This window comes from Balaenoptera physalus (assembly GCF_965194825.1).
Source record: "Balaenoptera physalus genome assembly, chromosome: 2".
Classification (NCBI taxonomy): domain Eukaryota; kingdom Metazoa; phylum Chordata; class Mammalia; order Artiodactyla; family Balaenopteridae; genus Balaenoptera; species Balaenoptera physalus.
The window spans coordinates 49550179-49567352 of record NC_138883.1 but is presented as its reverse complement, the minus strand read 5'-3'; the positions used below and the strand labels follow the sequence as shown (position 1 = coordinate 49567352).

Sequence of the window (17174 nt, the reverse complement as noted above, 5' to 3'; positions counted from 1 at the left end):
ACAGTGCGTGGGGCCAGAGCCCTTTGGACTCAGAAGCATTGGGTGGGCGGTCTGTTTTTAAACAGTGGGGCATAAACCCTCCAAGCAAGCGCCGCCGGGAGAAGCATCCACCCCGGGAAGCCTCACCTGCTTCACGTTGGAAATCTCCCGGAGGAAGATGTCGTCGCCCAGGAAGCCATTCAGCTTCGTCAGCTGGCTCAAGTCCTTCACGTAGTCCTCCCCGATTTTCTTTCAGTTTAAAGGAAGAGGTGACTTTAATCAGGGAAGGCAGTCAGGCCCACATGAGCAGTTTCTGTCAGTCTGTGGCAAGGGCCCACATTCCCCTAACACTCACACCCCACAGCACCCAGAATGGCTTCATTCACAGGAGATGCTAAAAATCCCGCGTGGGAAGAACACTTGCTATACCTTCAGTGGTATTAAGTGTTAAAAACAGGAAATCTACCTAAAAAGGGTGACACGTAACCCAGGTTGTACTAGTTACTATTAGAGGACAAACAAAGGTCCTGTTAGAGGACCTTTGTCATCCTCTTTTATTAAACAGGGGTACCATCTGTGTGTCACATGAGTACTGTTCACCGGGGCCAGCTACATAATGCGTGGGGTCTCTTTTTCTGAAATTAAGAATTTCAAGCTGGCTACAGCGGAGAATGAAACCAGTGCGGAGCCCTGTGGGGTTGCACACGGGCCGCTGGCTCAGGGATGACGCAGGCCCTGCTGCAGACTGGATTTGCAAGTTATAAGCGCACTCTCTGCCTCTTGAATCCTAATCAGAAACCCCCTTTCCCTCAGCACTTCCCGGTTACCTCTGCTATTAACTCTGCCAGGCCCGGGTTGCAGAGTAACAGCCAGCGCCTTGGAGTGATCCCATTGGTTTTATTCTGAAACTTGTCTGGTTCTAGCTCACTGAAGTCCTTGAATCTGGAGATGGAAGAGACACATCACTGAACTTGGCTGGAACGGCAGGTTCCTGCATGCTGCATGAAGTTCAGAGTTAGATCTCAGAAGCAGAGTGTAGGCTTAGAAAGATTAAATAAAAGTGGAGAGAGGAGAGGCTGACAGCAGCTATGGGTATCATTCTAAATAGAAATCCATTTGCAATTCAAAATAATTACAAGAAAAAAATCCAATCTAATCATCTCCGTATGATTTCCTGGCACTGACATAGATCTCAGACTTTTGAGCAGAATCGTTTTTTTTCCTTGCAAGTCTAGAATTAGGATGGTTCAGAGAGGAAGGCCTTTTCTTTTCCTTTTAGAGAAGGGTTCTTTGTATAGAAGACATTACTTTTAAATATTTAACGGGGCCTTTCTTCATCTCCGACCGCAACCCTGCCTTCACTAGCACCGTTCTATTCCTGAGCAATGTGAGACCCACTACGACAGGGATGGAGGCTCACACTTGGTTCTTCACGATGTCTGAGTGAATCTTAGCCACGCCGTTCACAGCGTGGGAGCCCACAATGCAGAGATGGGCCATGTTGATCCTTTTGCCTCCTTCCTCTTCTATCAGAGACATCCTTCTCAGGCGGTCGACATCTTTAGGAAACAAGGCGGCAATTTTCTAGGCAAAGGAAGAGAAAGGCCTTACTGGTCACTCAGGTTTCCAGCAACCCTCGGATAACGTCATTCACTTCCCAACCAAAACCTTCGTTGGAGCAAAGGTAAAACTTCACTCCCACGGAGAGGAGTGAAGATGCCTAGGGAGATGCCATCCCTCCAGGTTAGTATTTTCAAAAGGATGTCATTAACAGAGCCCCACCCAGACTTGGATGCTTGTGATGTATCAATGACTGAAAGATGTTTGGGCCTCAGGTTTGGTAGGAGGGAAGACTGCAGCCACCCTTAACATCTCTAGACCTCCTTCTCAAAAGGGTTATGAATCTGTCAAAGTGACTTACATCTAAATGCTTTTGATTCATCTCGTAAATGATTTGCAAATGTCGAGGAAGCAGCTTCTCCACCAGCTCCACGGGCCAGCGCTCCAGGGCTTCCGGGAGCACCGTGTGGTTGGTGTAGGCAAAGGTCTTCTGGGTGATGTCCCACGCCTGGGGGGAGAGAGGGCTCAGTGCTTGCCTCTGCAGAAGAGGTGGCCTGCAGGTGTGCCCCATCCTGCAGGCCGAACACTTCCTCAACTCCTGCCCGTCAGCAACAGGACAATTCTATCTGCATGTGTACAGTTAGACACAATTCCGCTAGGTTCCTGAATGCTCCAGGTAATGGAAACATGTTTTTTTTTGGGGGGGGGGGAGGAAAAGAAAGCAGTTAATTGTCTGATAAAGTTTAGGACAGCATGCTGATAAATCTTCTCTAGTATCCTAACTTGTCTTTCATTTATTAAATAAACAAAACTTGAGGAATAAAACTTCAGTAATGTTCTGAGAAAGTACCAAGTATGTTTCAAATTGATGGGGACACCTTCAGTTAGCTGTATTCTCAGGCTAGAGAGTTTAATTTTGAATCCTTTTAGACACAAAAATGGCAAACACAATATAAGCCTTCATACAGCTACTGAGCTGTGTCCCATGAGTAATGTGTTTATTTATTTCTTAGTCTTACTCCCTGTAAAGTGGTAAGAACTGAGACATGTCAGCACCAGGGCAAAGTTTAGCTTTAACTGTTGGAAGTTAGCAACAGTAACTTATTTGGAAAAACTGTAAAAGGAGCTTTTGGCAGAATCTCTTAACCACAGATATTCTGGTCAATCAAAGGAAAAAGAAGCCAAACTATCCAGACCTTGGACCAGGGCAGTTTTTCAATATCCACAAAAATCCTCATCAGCTCAGGGATGGCGAGTGCAGGGTGAGTGTCATTCAGCTGGATGGCAACCTGCAAGGGGAAAAGCGATGTGAAGGTAACCGATGGCCCAGGTCCTTGTCCTCATCCATGCCTCATACGTGCACCAAACAAAACGTCTACCCTCTATGGAAGGCTCTAAGTATACTACTACTCGATTTTTTTTTTTAATTGAAGTATAGTTGATTTAAAATATTGTGTTAGTTTCAGGTGTACAGCATAGTGATTCAGGTATATATAAATATTTTCAGGTTATTTTCCATTATAGGTAAGTAAATTTCCTGTGCTACGCAGTAAATCCTTGTTGCTTATCTATTTTATGTGTAGCAGCGTGTATCTGTTAATCCCATACTCCTAGTTCGCCTCCTTCCACCCCCTTTGGTAACCGTAAGCTTGTTTTCTATGTCTGTGAGTCTGTTTCTGTTTGGTATATAGACACTCAGATTTTTTTTAGCACGGAGACAGAGGAGTAAATCTGATGGAAGTCCTGATACCCTCAGTTGTTCCCACCTGCGTTCAGGCTGAATACTCGCCTGATCTGGGAAGGCGTCAAAGGCAGTTGCGGCACTACCGCTGGACCCGAGCTTAGAGGCTTTGAAACGTCGGATGACATCTTGCAAGGTAGCAGCCACTGCAAAGTACTCCTGCTTCAGTCTCAGCTCCTTCCCTTCAAAAAACTTCAAGCCAGAGAGACTGAGTGACAGGGCTCACATTGCTAGGAGTGGCCAGAACGTGGGTGGCGTCCCCTATCAGGGGACTTCAAGGCTAAAGCCCATGGGATGTCTGGTGGAAGCTGGCAGGTTGAATGCCAAGCATCAGCCTCCTGAAACTCCACTAAAATGACGGTAAAGGGATTGAAAAAAGGCATACTGATAAAGGATGAAGGGAGTGGAGAGAAGAAAACAGCAGCAACTTTTCAGAAGCTGAAAAACAGATGGATAAATGGTAATTGAACCAGAAGACCCAGGAAAGCTGCATCCTGACCTGCTAGTGGAGAAAAGCCAAAGGAACAACCCAGTATATACACTGAAGCCCCCAAAAGGCCCAGGAATTGTCAGCATTGGGTGCCTTCAGAAGTAGGGGTGAAGAGGGGGTAAAAGGTTAGTGGAGAGCCTAAGAAGCAGTTGGCCTCAGACCTCCTCTCCAATTCCCTCAACTGGACAATCTCCTTTGCCAACTCAGGCACAAGCTGGAGGTCTGTTCTCTGGAGACGGTATAACAGGGGTCTCTGGACTGAAGGGCAGCAGGTGAAGTCGGAGGCAGGGGTACCATCCCATACTAAAAATGGGGAAAGAGGCTCAGTGAAAGTTTATATACTGAATGCTGATGCTTTCAGTCTTCATCTCCCAACTGAATTTGAGAACACAGGCAGCCAGTGTTAATTCCACCAGGAAAGAAGCTGCAAGCGTCTTCTCTAGGGAATTCGACCAGCCCAGGAGGGAGGACCTAAAGACATGGACATGAGGAGCTCCACCAGGAAGTGGCCCCAGCAGGTCACAGGAGAGGGAAACCAAATAGATAAATCCCAAACAAGTGTACAGAGCTCCCCAAAATTTGTCAGTACCTTTCTCTTAAGTTTCAGTGGGCAGCTAAGGACCATTAGACATCTAAGAAAAACTTCTCAAAGATGTTAAAATAATAAAAGCCAACTTAGAGGTAACAGAGATTAGAGAAAAGAATGATTATAAGAATACTATCAGTATCCTCAGATAGATTAGATATTGTATTCAAGAAATAAGATGCTTTAAGAAAATATCTAGAGCAAAAAAAGATTACTTGGAAATTAAAACATGACAGTCAAAGTGAAAAACCCAATAGAAAGACTGGAAGAGAGAGTTGTGATTGCCCAAAACAAGAGCAAGAAGACAAAGAGATGATAAATAAAAGAAAAAAGGTAAGAAAACTAAAGAACCAGTTGAGGATGTTTAACAATTCCAGACCATTTCTCAGAGAGCTGTAGTCCTGTGCCCCCAGACTGAAAGGGTACCCAGGTGTGATAAGTGAAAGCAGACTTACAGCAAAGCACACCCCCCAAAACTTTTAGTACATTTTAGTACACTTGGAGAGAGGGGGTTTGGAGAGGGACAGAGGGAGGGGAAGAGGGAGAGGAAGACTAGAAGCTTTCAAAGGGGAAGAAAGCAGAATTCAAACAAAAGATCAAGAATCCAATTGCATTGTACTTTTCGGCAACACCAAAAACTAGGAGATTTAAAAAAAAAACACTTTGAGTCTTCAGTATCCAGGCAAACTACCAATGTGAGGGCAAAATAAAGACATTTTCCAACATGCAAGGTCTCAAAAGAATTGACCTCACTTGCACCCTTTCCTAGGAAGCCCCAAGTGTGTGTACTTCCAAAACAAGGGGAGCAAACCAAGACGTGGGATCCTGGAAACAAATGACGCCAGAGAGTATATGAGCACAGACGTCCTCAGAACAATGGGAAAAGTAGATCCCAGGATGACAGTGGAGCAGCCAACCAGAAGAGATCCAGAAGAGACTTCAAAAAGACTGAGTCAACAGAATGCCTAAGGTGTTTGAATATACTGAGGAAATTTCTACGACTGGGGTAGAGTGTAGGATAAATTAGGGAAAAGTACTCAGAAAACCAAGCAAACAAACAAAACAATGATTAACTCCAGGAAAGGAGAACTTTTTAAGGAAAGGAAAAATAATCATGAGATGATGACGTGTATGTGCACAGATCAGCTGTCTGTAGCACTGACAGCGTCATAACAATGTAAACACTAGCTGAAGAGCTAGTGCAAATCACCATGTAATTCTGTTGAGAGACTGGGCATAGAACACGTGTTTTTGTGGTGGGGGTGGAAGTCTATGGGAGGAAAGGAGCTAAATTCTCATCTTCAGTAGCGGGGAGTCAATATTGTAAAAAGAGGAAATCACGAAGCAGCAGTAACAGTATGTTGTTAGAAATATGGAGGTAAGTATCCAGAAAATCAGTTCAAAGCAAGGGGATGTAGTTGCTTTGGGGAAGTGGGAAACAGGAGACTGATTTTATAGTAAGCCTCAGAGAGCTGCTTTTCTCTTTAAACTATGTGCAGGTACAACTTTGATAAAAGTTTAAAAACCAAAATAAAAATTTAAAGTCATTGATAGGAAACTGTCTGGATTGATATTACCAATGGGAATTTATAGGTGGTAGAATTTGGAATTTTTTTTTTTACTTGGTAGTTTTTTATATTGCTTATATTTCTTTTTCTAATAGCATGTTTCATGGTAAAAAATATAATGAAATCATTATTCTAAAAAAAGCACATGAATCCATCCACAATGAATTTAAATGTTTACTGAGTTAGGGAATTTTTAGTGTGCTAGAAATAAAATGATTAATTAAACAATCACTGACCTCAGTAACTTCAAACTAGTGGGGAGAGACAGATGTATCAACAAGGCTTGAAATAAAACATGACAGTTTTTAAAAACATTTATGTCGTATTTAAGTGTACACACAGTACTTTGGGAACCTGAATACTCAGGTGATTTCTTTATCTGAGCCCTGAAAGGTAAGTAGGAATCTGAGGTGAGCACAGAGGGCCAGAGTATTCCCTGCAGGCAGAGGAAACCTGGGCAAAGCATGGAGGTGAGAAAGAACAGGGCAAATAATCCTCTACAGCTGGGACCTATTGCTAGGGCAAGATCACGGAGGATGTGTCCGAGAACTGATGACCGTATCGATGAAGATACACCTAAGATTCTGTACTTCTCTTAGGGGTAAGCAAAAGCCTTAAAGAATTTTAAGCAAGGAAAAAAAAAATCTCATTAGCTGCGGAGTGAGGACAGGGGGCAAGACTCTTGGAAGACAGACTAATAGGGCCGTGGCCAAGCTGGGCAGAGGGAATGAGTCTGTTCTTGTGGCTACAGTACGAAAAAGATTTATCAACTTCTACTTAAAAACAAGCACAACCCTGAGAGCTACCTTTTTTGCCCAATGAATTTAGTCAACTTTGCACCCCATGCTAACCTGGTGTGTGTTATCAATTGTTGTGGATGATTATTTCCAAGTAAAGTTAGGTTTGGGCACTACTGAAGATAGGAGGATGAATTTCAAGCCCCTTCCTGCAGGCTTGGGTTTGGCTAGGCAGTGTGGCCCCAGTCTTGGAAGGATTCTTACTTTAATTGACCTTGAAATAGAACAGTCTTTTGCTTTTTGGGTTACAGATTTCTTTTAAGGTACTGAAGTCACATTCTTTCTCCCAAAGGAAAAATAACATATACCACTAAGTTCCTAAAAATGCTGCAGCAAATCCACCTAATCCTCCCTGGAGATGGGTTTAACACTAAGGGGACATCTGGTCTTAGGATCATTTATGTCCTAGTCCCCAAGATCCTTGTTTTGTGACATCTTTGTGGAGCAGAGTACTAGTTTGGTTGCTTCTGAGGTTATTATTTTTTTAAAAAAATTATTATAGCATCCAGAAAATTATTTTACTCATGGAGAGGTTAGAGCTAAGTATATTTAAACCCACTAAGAATCCATAATAGTCATCTGAGATCCAGTTCCAAGTGTTTTTTTTTTTAAACTAAGTTATTTTTCATGTAAACTTTGGAATGATCACCTATAAGAAAAAGTTTAATGAGATAAATAAGTGGCATAAGAAACAAGTGTCTGCTCCTGGGTCTATTCTGAGGTCCATGACCCCACCTTGCCTTGGGGCAGAAGGGGCAGAGGAGACCCATGAGTGAGGGGAAGAGGACAGGCAAGACACCTCCAGGGACTTCTGATGCTGTGGATGAAATTTCTGTTTGGAAAGGAAGGAGTGCTTCACCTGTACTGCACCTCATCTTTTATAGCCAGGTTTTGTTTTGAAATACATGTACAGAGCCTCCCAATTTAGTGATGGGGTCACTAATCAAGGGCAAAACACCGATTCTGATTTCATGAATTGTACAGATTTGTTTTCCTTACATGGGTGGGAGGGGAAATCTACACAATTCAGGAAGAGATATGCTGATTATTCCTCACTGAAGGCAAAAACCCAATATTAAGTGTGTGCTTTATGGCTACTGAATAGGTGCTTCTGAAGTCAGCTGCTTCTGTTTCCACTGAGAAAGCAAGCTTGATCACTCACATTATCATTGGGATAGAGGACCCGGGAGATGTTCTCGGCCAGATTCCGGTCCAGCACAGCCTGAATGTAGTCTCCAACGTTAACTGAGGGAAATGTTAGAAAAATGAATAAACAGACGAGCCAGCCACTGTTTTCAGAAGCCCCTTGATCTCACCTGATGCTTGTTGGGTACCATGTGGGATTCCTAAAATTCCTAAAAATCCAAAAAGATTTCAGCAAACCTTCATGCTGTGATTCACATGACAGTCTGAGAGGGTTAGACTGAAGGACTGCTTTAACCATGTCCTTCATACCTGCTCCATATAATGCTTAGTCACTAAAGAGTTCGGATCAGAAACTCAGCGCAACTTGGCTCTAATTATTGGACAGAAAGATGAAAGACACACATGAGGAAAGGGAGCCCACGCTGTACTCACAGTCTCTGAGGTTAAAGTCATTGGGTGCGCGAGCGGACCAGAGGCGCATGGTGTTGACTGTGTTGTTCAGATATCCAGGCACCGGGGTGTCATATGGAAGAGCAAGGACCACCTGGGGGGAGAAACCAAAGCAGCTACTCACTGTTTCCCATGTGGATGGAGGAGGTTGAACAGAGCTGGGAGACAGCAGCTGGAATTTGGTTCCTGGCTCCATCACCAACTCAAACTGTATGATCCCTAAACCAAGCTAAGGGTCCCAAGGCTGGAGGTTGTATTAGGGGCCATGTCGGTCCTCCTCCCACTTGGAACAATCTGGATGGCTGGAACGACCCAGACAGATGGTCCCAGATGGTCCTCCACATCATTTCCACGTTGACTTCCCTTTGTGTCCCTTGCCCTGATCTGGACAGATCTTTCATGTTTCAAGATCAAGCCATTACTCTAAGAATAGCAAAATATGATGTGCAAAGTGGTAAATGTGAATCTGCACCCATTAAAAAACAGGAATCAAGATAAGTTTCATGTAGGTTATTCAATGATCTGATTTCAAATATGGTGAAAATTAGCAGAATAGGAAATTTATGAAGATAAATATTACATATGATGTTTAAAATGCTATGCTAGATTTTTCAAAGCTGCATGAAGAAGAGTTATTTTAGTGATCTAACAAATAAGCTGATAATTAGCTGAGACGTGTCTAAGAGGTGAGCTTTGGAAAATTTAGCTCAATATTTGTAACAGTCATGGAAATAGAGAAGAACAGGAAGATGAACCATGTTTCACATGAATTTAACATTTATGTGGGAGAAGACAATTTTCTATTCCCTGCCTCATCAGAATCAAGCTCTAAGGAAGGGGAATGACAGACTGATTGAATTGGAGCATGCTAGAGATCATCTAGTGCAACTTAACGCGTTTCGGATATGAGGGGAATGAAGCCGAGAGAGAAGTGACTTACCCAAGGTCATAGTCAGTGGTAGTGTTGAAACCTAACCACAGATCTCTTTAATTTGGTCTGCTGAATTATGAGGGAATGAAACACTCTAGCCTACATCAATCAGTCACATACATTCAGTCATGCTTTCATGAACATCGTAACCACAGAGTAATAAATCACATTTATTTGAATATCTTTTACTAGGAAATAAAGATCTCTGGAGTTCTAAGAGCAAGTTGTGGTCAATCAGGAGAAGTCATTTACAGAGTGGGACTCTGAGTCTGGGTTCAAACATGACTCGTCCTTCTGACCCTCGAAGCATAATTGAGGCAGCTGGGGAAGCACGTGGCTTGGAGGTCCCTTTAGAGAACCTCAGGGAGAAGTTGCCACCTCAGAGCTCACACGAGGCTGTGCTTTCTTTGGGACGCTCCCATCGTGGTGGGAGCATGAGAGCCAGGACCCCTCATGAGCAATGTCCCATCAGCCTGGGCACTTGTTCAGAGATGCGCTGCAGTGTGAGGCTCTTCCTGAGACTCCTCCTTTCCCTCTCTCTCTTCACAGGTGTCACACCTGCGTTGCAGTCTGAAAGATGTCCCCCCTCCTCCTGTTCCCTTTCCCTTTATCTTTCACAGGCATTTCTGCAATAGATCACTTGTACTTCTAATTCTCCCTTCTGTCTGCTTCCCAGAGGACCTGAACTGACACAAGAAATGAAACAAATCACTCAGTTTACTGGAAGCCTTCACAGCAGGCACACATGAGGTCTGACCTCAAGCTCTCTGACCTCACTAGCTACAAATCTGGGGCTGATCAGGCAGTGGCGTCAATCCATAAAATTCCACACAGATTGGGTCAGCTCACCCTTTATTACATCTGCCCCGTAAACTTGCCTTTGTAGGCACAGAAAAACACACTCTCCCTAATTGAATTTCTGGATATATTATGAAAATGTCTAGAGGTGCTTTGTAAATATATCATCAGGTCATCATAAGGTCATCAGTGGGACCTACGAAGTAAACAGAATGCTTCCAGGATTGGGAGTATAACCTGCGTATGTTTAAACAGATCAGAAGCCACTGGAAGTTTTAGACACCAAATACTTGCTAGATTAATGCCCAAAACATGTGAGAATTCTTTAGGCATATTAACAATTGGTTTGTTGCAGTTCTTCTGATCATATTTGTAATCAACTGCAACTTAGTTGTGGTCTATTGTTTAACCAAAATAAAAGGCAAGGGGTGGACAGAGGGAAACATCTTGAAATTACAGTATTAGTTTATTCCTTATATCGTTATATATAATGACCTATTTTAGCTTCTAATCCATTATTTTATATGCTGAATAAATCATGTTCAGATAGGAAAAACTTCAAAAGAAGTCTTTCTTTTGTGAACCGTGAATAGCCTTGCATGGATTAGCAGAATAAAGCATCAGCTTAAAAGGCCACTATAACATGGGTCTTGCGTCCACAAACCAACTGAATTTAGCATTACAATACTGAATTTTTCCTGATTTTGCTATATAAGAACAGTCTTTCCTTGGTCTTTACCATTTTCTTTAAGCTTTTAAAGTGGCCAGTGAGACATCTTTTCTGGCGTAAGACTATATTTACTAAACAAATATCTCAAGTGGAGCCTCCAGTGATTGGACAATGCAATCCAGTAGTTCTTAGGGGTTATTTATCAGGACGTATGAAGACAGCAAAGCACAAACCACCACTAGAGGAGCTGAAAAGTAAATTGTTCAGTAACAGGGTAACACTCTAATCTGGTGGCAGGATAAATACACGGCCATGAATTAAGTACACTTGGATTGACACCAGCATTATTTCTCTAGAAGTGATTTGGCACACAGTAACAGAATGCATTTTGCAATATTTTGCATTGTTTTTTTTGACTTTGTAATGAAGAAGAACTTTGGTAATCCTTTGAATAAATACTTCAGTTTAAAAATATTTACCCCTTAGAATTTACAAGTGAATGTACATATGGCAGTGGGGTGAGGAATGACATTTAACTTTATTCAATCTTGGTTTCAACAGCTTTATATAAAACTGGAGAGCTAAGCATGCTGGGATTATAGAATTGATTAATCTCTTATAAACCGGATGACAAAATGACCCTGGGAAGTCACTTGACCTTGGGGAAGTCACTTCTCTCTTGGCTTCAGCTGCCTGGTCTCCAAAATGAGTGGGTTCCACTAAGAGAAGTAACAGATTTATTTATAAAAAATATACTCTATTATTCAATATACAGCACACTATACTCAACACCATATACACGTCGTACTCTGTGCCATCCTCTACACAATGCTCAGCGCGAGGACTCTCAGAATACCTGTGTGTTGATCCACTTGGCTCCGGCCTCTGTGTGCTCTACTTTCCCGTAGAAGTGAACAGGCAGCATGAACTCGGGGCGGGCCTTCTCCCAGGGGTTTCCATGCCTGAGCCAGTCATCTGCCTCTTCTATCTGCAAAAAGGACATGGCTTAGAATTTGTTTTTCAGGAGCGGTGGACCTAGCCCTTCAATTATATCAAATTAAAAATATTTTTGGGGACTTCCCTGGTGGCGCAGTGGCTAAGAATCAGCCTGCCAATTCAGGGGACACAGGTTCGGTCCCTGGTCCAGGAAGATCCCACATGCCTCGGAGCAACTAAGCCCGTGCACCACAACTACTGAGCCCACGTGCCACAACTACTGAGCCTGCGCTCTAGAGCCCGTGAGCCGCAAACACGGAAGCCTGCGTGCCTAGAGCCCGTGCTGTGCAACCAGAGAAGCCACCGCAATGAGAAGCCCGCGCACCGCAACGAAGAGTAGCCCCCACTCGCCACAACTAGAGGAAGTCCGCGTGCAGCAACGAAGACCCAACACAGCCAAATAAATAAATAAATAAATTTATAAAAAAAAATATACATTTTTTTGACTGAATCAACTCAAGAATACTGTTTTGGCAAGAAAGATGTTGGTTCTGTCAATCTCAATTCATCTTTGTTATTGTCGTACAGCCTAAATCAACAACAATACTGGCTAGTATTACTCTAAATGTTTTATACATATTATTGCATTTAATCCTCATAGCAACACTATAGGAGGGAGCTATGGCTTCTCCCTTTGTTAAGGAAATTGTAACTTGCTCAAAGTTGCACGGATAGTAAACGATACAGGTAAGATTTGATGGTAGGTCTGTGGGTTCTAAAGCCTGTGTCTTAACATCTGTGAATCCAATTGTCTCGCTTGAGGGAAAGAGACAGGCTTCCCAGGGATGTTTATTGTTGGATACCTGGACCTGATGGGTCCTACATTATGGTTTCTGTCAAGAGCTTTGTGCCTTGAAAGCACAGAATCGGTTGAGAAAAACTACTCATAGAAAGCTCCCTTAATAAAGCTTATTTCAGTATAGGTACAGAACACTATTACTTTTTTTTCATTTTTTAATTTGAAATATAGTTGATTTACAATATTGTGTTAGTTTCAGGTGTACAGCATAGTGTTTCAGTATTTTTGCAGATTATATTCCATTATAGGTTATTATAAGATAATAGGTATAATTTCCTGTGTTATACAGTATATCCTTATTGCTTATCTATTTTATACATAGTAGTTTGTTAATACCATATCCCTAATTTGTCCCTCCCCCCCTTCCTTCTCCCCTTTGGTAACCACAAATTTGTTTTCTATATCTGTGAGTCTGTTTCTGTTCTGCATATGCATTCATTTGTATTATTTTTTAGATTCCACATATAAGTGATAACATATAGTATTTGTCTTTCTCTGTGTGACTTATTTCACTAAGCATAATATTATCTAGGTCCATCCATGTTGCTGCAAGTGGCAATATTTAATTCATTTTTTATTGCTGAGTAATATTCCATTGCATATATATACACCACATCTTCTTTATCCATTCATCTGTTGATGAGCACTTGGGTTGCTTCCATGCCTTGACAATTGTAAACAGTGCTGCTATGAACACTGGGGTGCGTGTATCTTTTTGAATTAGCGTTTTCATTTTTTCCAGATATATACCCAGGAATGGAATTGCTGGACCATATGGTAGTTCTATTTTTAGTTTTTAAAGGAACGTCCATACTTATTTCCATAGTGGCTGCACCAATTTACATTCCCATCCACAGAACACATTTTGTAGTCTTTGTTTAATTTAATCCTTATGTAATTTTGATCTGATAATGAACTATTATTTATTTATTTATTATATTTTATTTAGTTATTTGGTTGTGCCAGGTCTTAGTTGCTGCATGTGTGCTCCTTCGTTGCGGCCGGCGGGGGGGGGCCCTTAGTTGCAGCATGCGAACCCTTAGTTGCAGCACCCATGTGGGATCTAGTTCCCTGACCAGGGCTGGAACCCGGGCCCCCTGCATTGGGAGCGCGGAGTCTTAACCACTGCGCCACCAGGGAAGTCCCATGAACTATTATTTCTAATTCATTTTGAAAATGACATATACTAAAATGTAAGGAATTTATTTTATTGACAATTTCAACATTTTCCCATGTATTTATGTCAATTTATGACAAAATAGTTCTCATAAAAATTTTAAAATCTAATTTGTATTTAGGGTATCCTAGACATCAAATGCATTTTGTTTTCTATAAAAAACAAATAAAAATGCCAAAACAAGAACAAAAAACACATGGTGGGGCGGGGGTTGCATTTTTTAAAGTAAAGGTATTATGAGTGATACCTTTAAAATAGTCCTTATATTTTAAAAAATGCAATCGTGTTCTGGCAAGAAGGGAGGGGTAAGGTTTTTAGTACAAAGCTCCCTTGTCAATGAGATTACCCCCAATATGGTTATTTTACCTACCTGATTCCTCATCCTTCCCTCTTAGAAAACTCAGCTTTAGTTTAAAAGGATATTAATGATGAATTATGACACAATGCTGGATGCTTCATGATCACCTACGTATGAGTTCAGTGTCTGCCCCAGGCACAGTGTGGAGAGAGGCAAACAAACACAGCTATCTTTTGAAATATTAGACAAAACATTAATGTCAACAGCCAGACAAGCAAACACACATCCATTTATTCAAACATTGATCATATTGGGAATGCCAGTAAGCTGCCCATTAACAAGAACTACCAGTGTCATGATGAATGAAAAGGGGACACACAGAAACAACATCTTTAGATAGAAAGGTCTGGAATTAGAGAGCTTCAGGAGGATGTAGCAGATGCAGGATGAAGCCTAGGGAAGGCTGGACCTAGATGTGAGCTAATCAGTACAGTGCACCTTGTTAAAATGCAGAGTCTCAGGCAGTCTGGGGAGGGGTCTCAAATTTTGCATTTAAAAATTTGCATCTGAACATGTAGCCAGCGGGTACACGGTGCAGCCGGGAGCTATACGGCGATACAAAGTCAGGAACTGTAATTCAGAATTGAGACTTCGGCTATCCCATTCATAAAGAGGACAAAAAATACAATTAAAATTTAACAAGGAAAGGATTGAATTTTATCAGTTGATAAGAAATTGGTTAAGTTAGAGTCCTCTAGCTCGTGTTAGTAACTAGAAACTCTATGAAAAATAAATGAGGTTATGCACAAAGATCAAACATCCTGACTTACAAAACACTTCACGCTGCACTTAAGCAAGGGCAGGTTCTGGGTTTCAAATACTGGTCAGTGTGAACACACACTGCTTCCTGTAACAGGAAAGAACCTTACGGCCTATTTGCCTCATTTCAGCACTCAGGACTGTTGCAAAATACACCTTAAGTTTTTACATGAACCAGGAGGACGAGGAAGCAGAAACAGCATTCCTCTCGAAAATCACGTGCACAGGTGAGCTGACAACATATTTTCTGTTGAAGAATGCAGCAGAAGCAGACTCTTCTCCCCTCAAGCAGCGTGAAATGCCCGTAGAAGAGAGGCTGAGCTCTGGGCTTCCCACCACGGGCCCCTCCTGGCCTCCTTTGCAAATCAGAGGCCGCACTTGCTCTTTTGAGGACACGCTGTTAAGTGACAAGGGACTAGTCAGCCAGTCACTCTCAATGTTGGTCTGGTTTTTCCCTGCCAAATAATGGCTGGTTTTAATTTCACTGGGTTAACAAGTTCTGTGGGAGAATAGGACTCCTAGCTTGCTGTTCTTTATTGAGTCTCTTCCTGATTTTGGCAAGGAATCAGTCAACAATTCCCTCAGTTATGCAAAGCTTGTTTTTAAGGTAAATTGAAAAACAGATATTTCATAAAAGCAAGCTGTTCTGAGCAGATCAGAGGAGAAAGAGAGAACCGCCTCCAGCCACCCCAACTCAATCCACAGAGGCTGCGGGATGGTGATAAACCTCCTTTCTGTCTTGCTTTCTTCCAACAAATTAACAAACTGGTCTGTAAATATAGATTTCCATGTAACCAGTGATCCCTGAGTGCACTAACTTGCTGAGCCATATGAAGGGCAGGGGCCAGACGGGAGGAGAGCTTTCATTTATATGCAAGTGGGCTGTGTGGATCTGAACATCCCAGATGAAAAGGAGCTGAGACAAAGCAAGCAGGAGGCTGTGACGAGAGGAGCAGCGTGCCCGCCTGGGTGGTGGTGGCAGTGGTGGTGGTGTGTGTGGGGGGATGCATGGCAGCTGGATCTGGGGTCTTCCTGGAGAGATTACTCGGTGGAATCTATTCCAGCCAGCATGGAAGCAGAGGTCAGCTCAGGGCCTCTGTGAGTGACTGAATTCGAAGAAACGCTTTTCCCCTCAACTGTGGGATACACAGGACATGAAGAAACAGTGAGCAAACATCAGGAGTTGTCAACAAACTTTGCTTTCTGGTGGTACCAGTCATTGGTAAATGTTTCTGGGGAGCACCAAGAATTCAACAATGGCCAGGAGAAGCTTGCTGGGTAATGTGAACTGTGCATGGCTAGGGTATAGCAAGGTTCTAAGAGAAAGAATGTTCCAGCAGACTGCTTGATTCAACCCTGAGGTTTCTACTGTCAGCGTCTTTCCACTCAGAACTTTAGTGCGTGACTGTTAAACTTTAACGTGAAGCTGTTGCAACTGTCCTTCCCCCTCTTCCTCCCAGTGGCCAGTCATTTTCAGAGGACTATTCTGAGAAGGTTTCAATGATCCCCGTTAGAGTTCGAGGTAAGTCAAGCATTTTAGCAATTAAATTTTTTTCCTTGGGGGGCGGGGTGGAGTTCACAACGAACACTTTATGACTGCAAATCTTCCTTGAAGAGAGCCTTCAAAAACTGAAAGTCCATCAACCTTTAAAAATCTTCCTAGCTTGTGCAATTTTCATCAGCCTTCTCCATCATAAGAGCAACGATGTAGCTGATGGGAGTAGGGCAGTGACCATGCCCCCAAAAGGCATTCTGCTTTCCTGGAAGATATTTTTTGTTTTTTCATGGAAACAGTTTCTTTTTTATGTTTGCTTTTTAAAATCCCATCCCAGTGAACAATGGCTATGGTAGATAAAATTAGGTGTCCTTCTGACTCAATTTCAGTTGTAATGAAAGAAGTGATGATGTAGTAAAACTAGCTTTGGAGACTAGCAAAAGCCACTTGGGCTCTCTTTTTCCTTTAAGAACACTAGAATATATACTTCCTGGGTCTCACAGGAGAGAAGGGATGGTTTCCCGAAATAAGGCCATTTAAAAGTAGCAAAGGTCATAGGTGGGATTAATAAAGAGTGACCTTTCATAAGACTTTGGGGAAAATGCACTTGAAAGACAATTTTTTGAGATTGATCTGCTGAGTTAAGAAAAATCTTTCACAGAAAAGTAAGAAGTAAAATCCTTAAACATTCTGGGGTATAATGAGTACCATACAGGATACAAAGACTGAGAATGGATACCATGTATCCCTTGGTCAGGTTGTGTTAAAATCTTGGTCCTACTGGAAATGCCAGCCAAGCTAGGCTTCTCACCATGTAGCCCTAGATTACTTCACTGTGGAAGGGAACCAATTATTTTGTTTTTATATCTTTTTA

General features: G+C 42.3%; 2 protein-coding genes across 3 annotated transcripts in view; one reads left to right on the top strand and one right to left on the bottom strand.

Annotated features, from left to right (window-relative positions):
- Window positions 1–17174, bottom strand: part of PYGL (glycogen phosphorylase L) — a 56912-nt gene that overhangs the window by 23532 nt on the left and 16206 nt on the right. Inside the window, exons 5-13 of the mRNA XM_082448395.1 lie at window positions 11573–11704; window positions 8300–8411; window positions 7884–7966; window positions 3329–3472; window positions 2736–2828; window positions 1901–2047; window positions 1400–1563; window positions 807–921; window positions 127–228 (exon numbers count right to left, since the gene is read on the bottom strand). Of these exons, the coding sequence (XP_082304521.1) occupies window positions 127–228; window positions 807–921; window positions 1400–1563; window positions 1901–2047; window positions 2736–2828; window positions 3329–3472; window positions 7884–7966; window positions 8300–8411; window positions 11573–11704 (1092 nt within the window). The remainder of the gene's footprint in view (window positions 1–126; window positions 229–806; window positions 922–1399; window positions 1564–1900; window positions 2048–2735; window positions 2829–3328; window positions 3473–7883; window positions 7967–8299; window positions 8412–11572; window positions 11705–17174) is intronic.
- The window catches only part of ABHD12B (abhydrolase domain containing 12B), a 49319-nt gene that overhangs the window by 16334 nt on the left and 15811 nt on the right, over window positions 1–17174 (top strand). For both annotated transcript variants that reach the window (XM_082448423.1, XM_082448424.1), the window contains 2 exons: window positions 14937–15032; window positions 16266–16327. In XM_082448423.1, the coding sequence (XP_082304549.1) occupies window positions 14937–15032; window positions 16266–16327 (158 nt within the window). The remainder of the gene's footprint in view (window positions 1–14936; window positions 15033–16265; window positions 16328–17174) is intronic.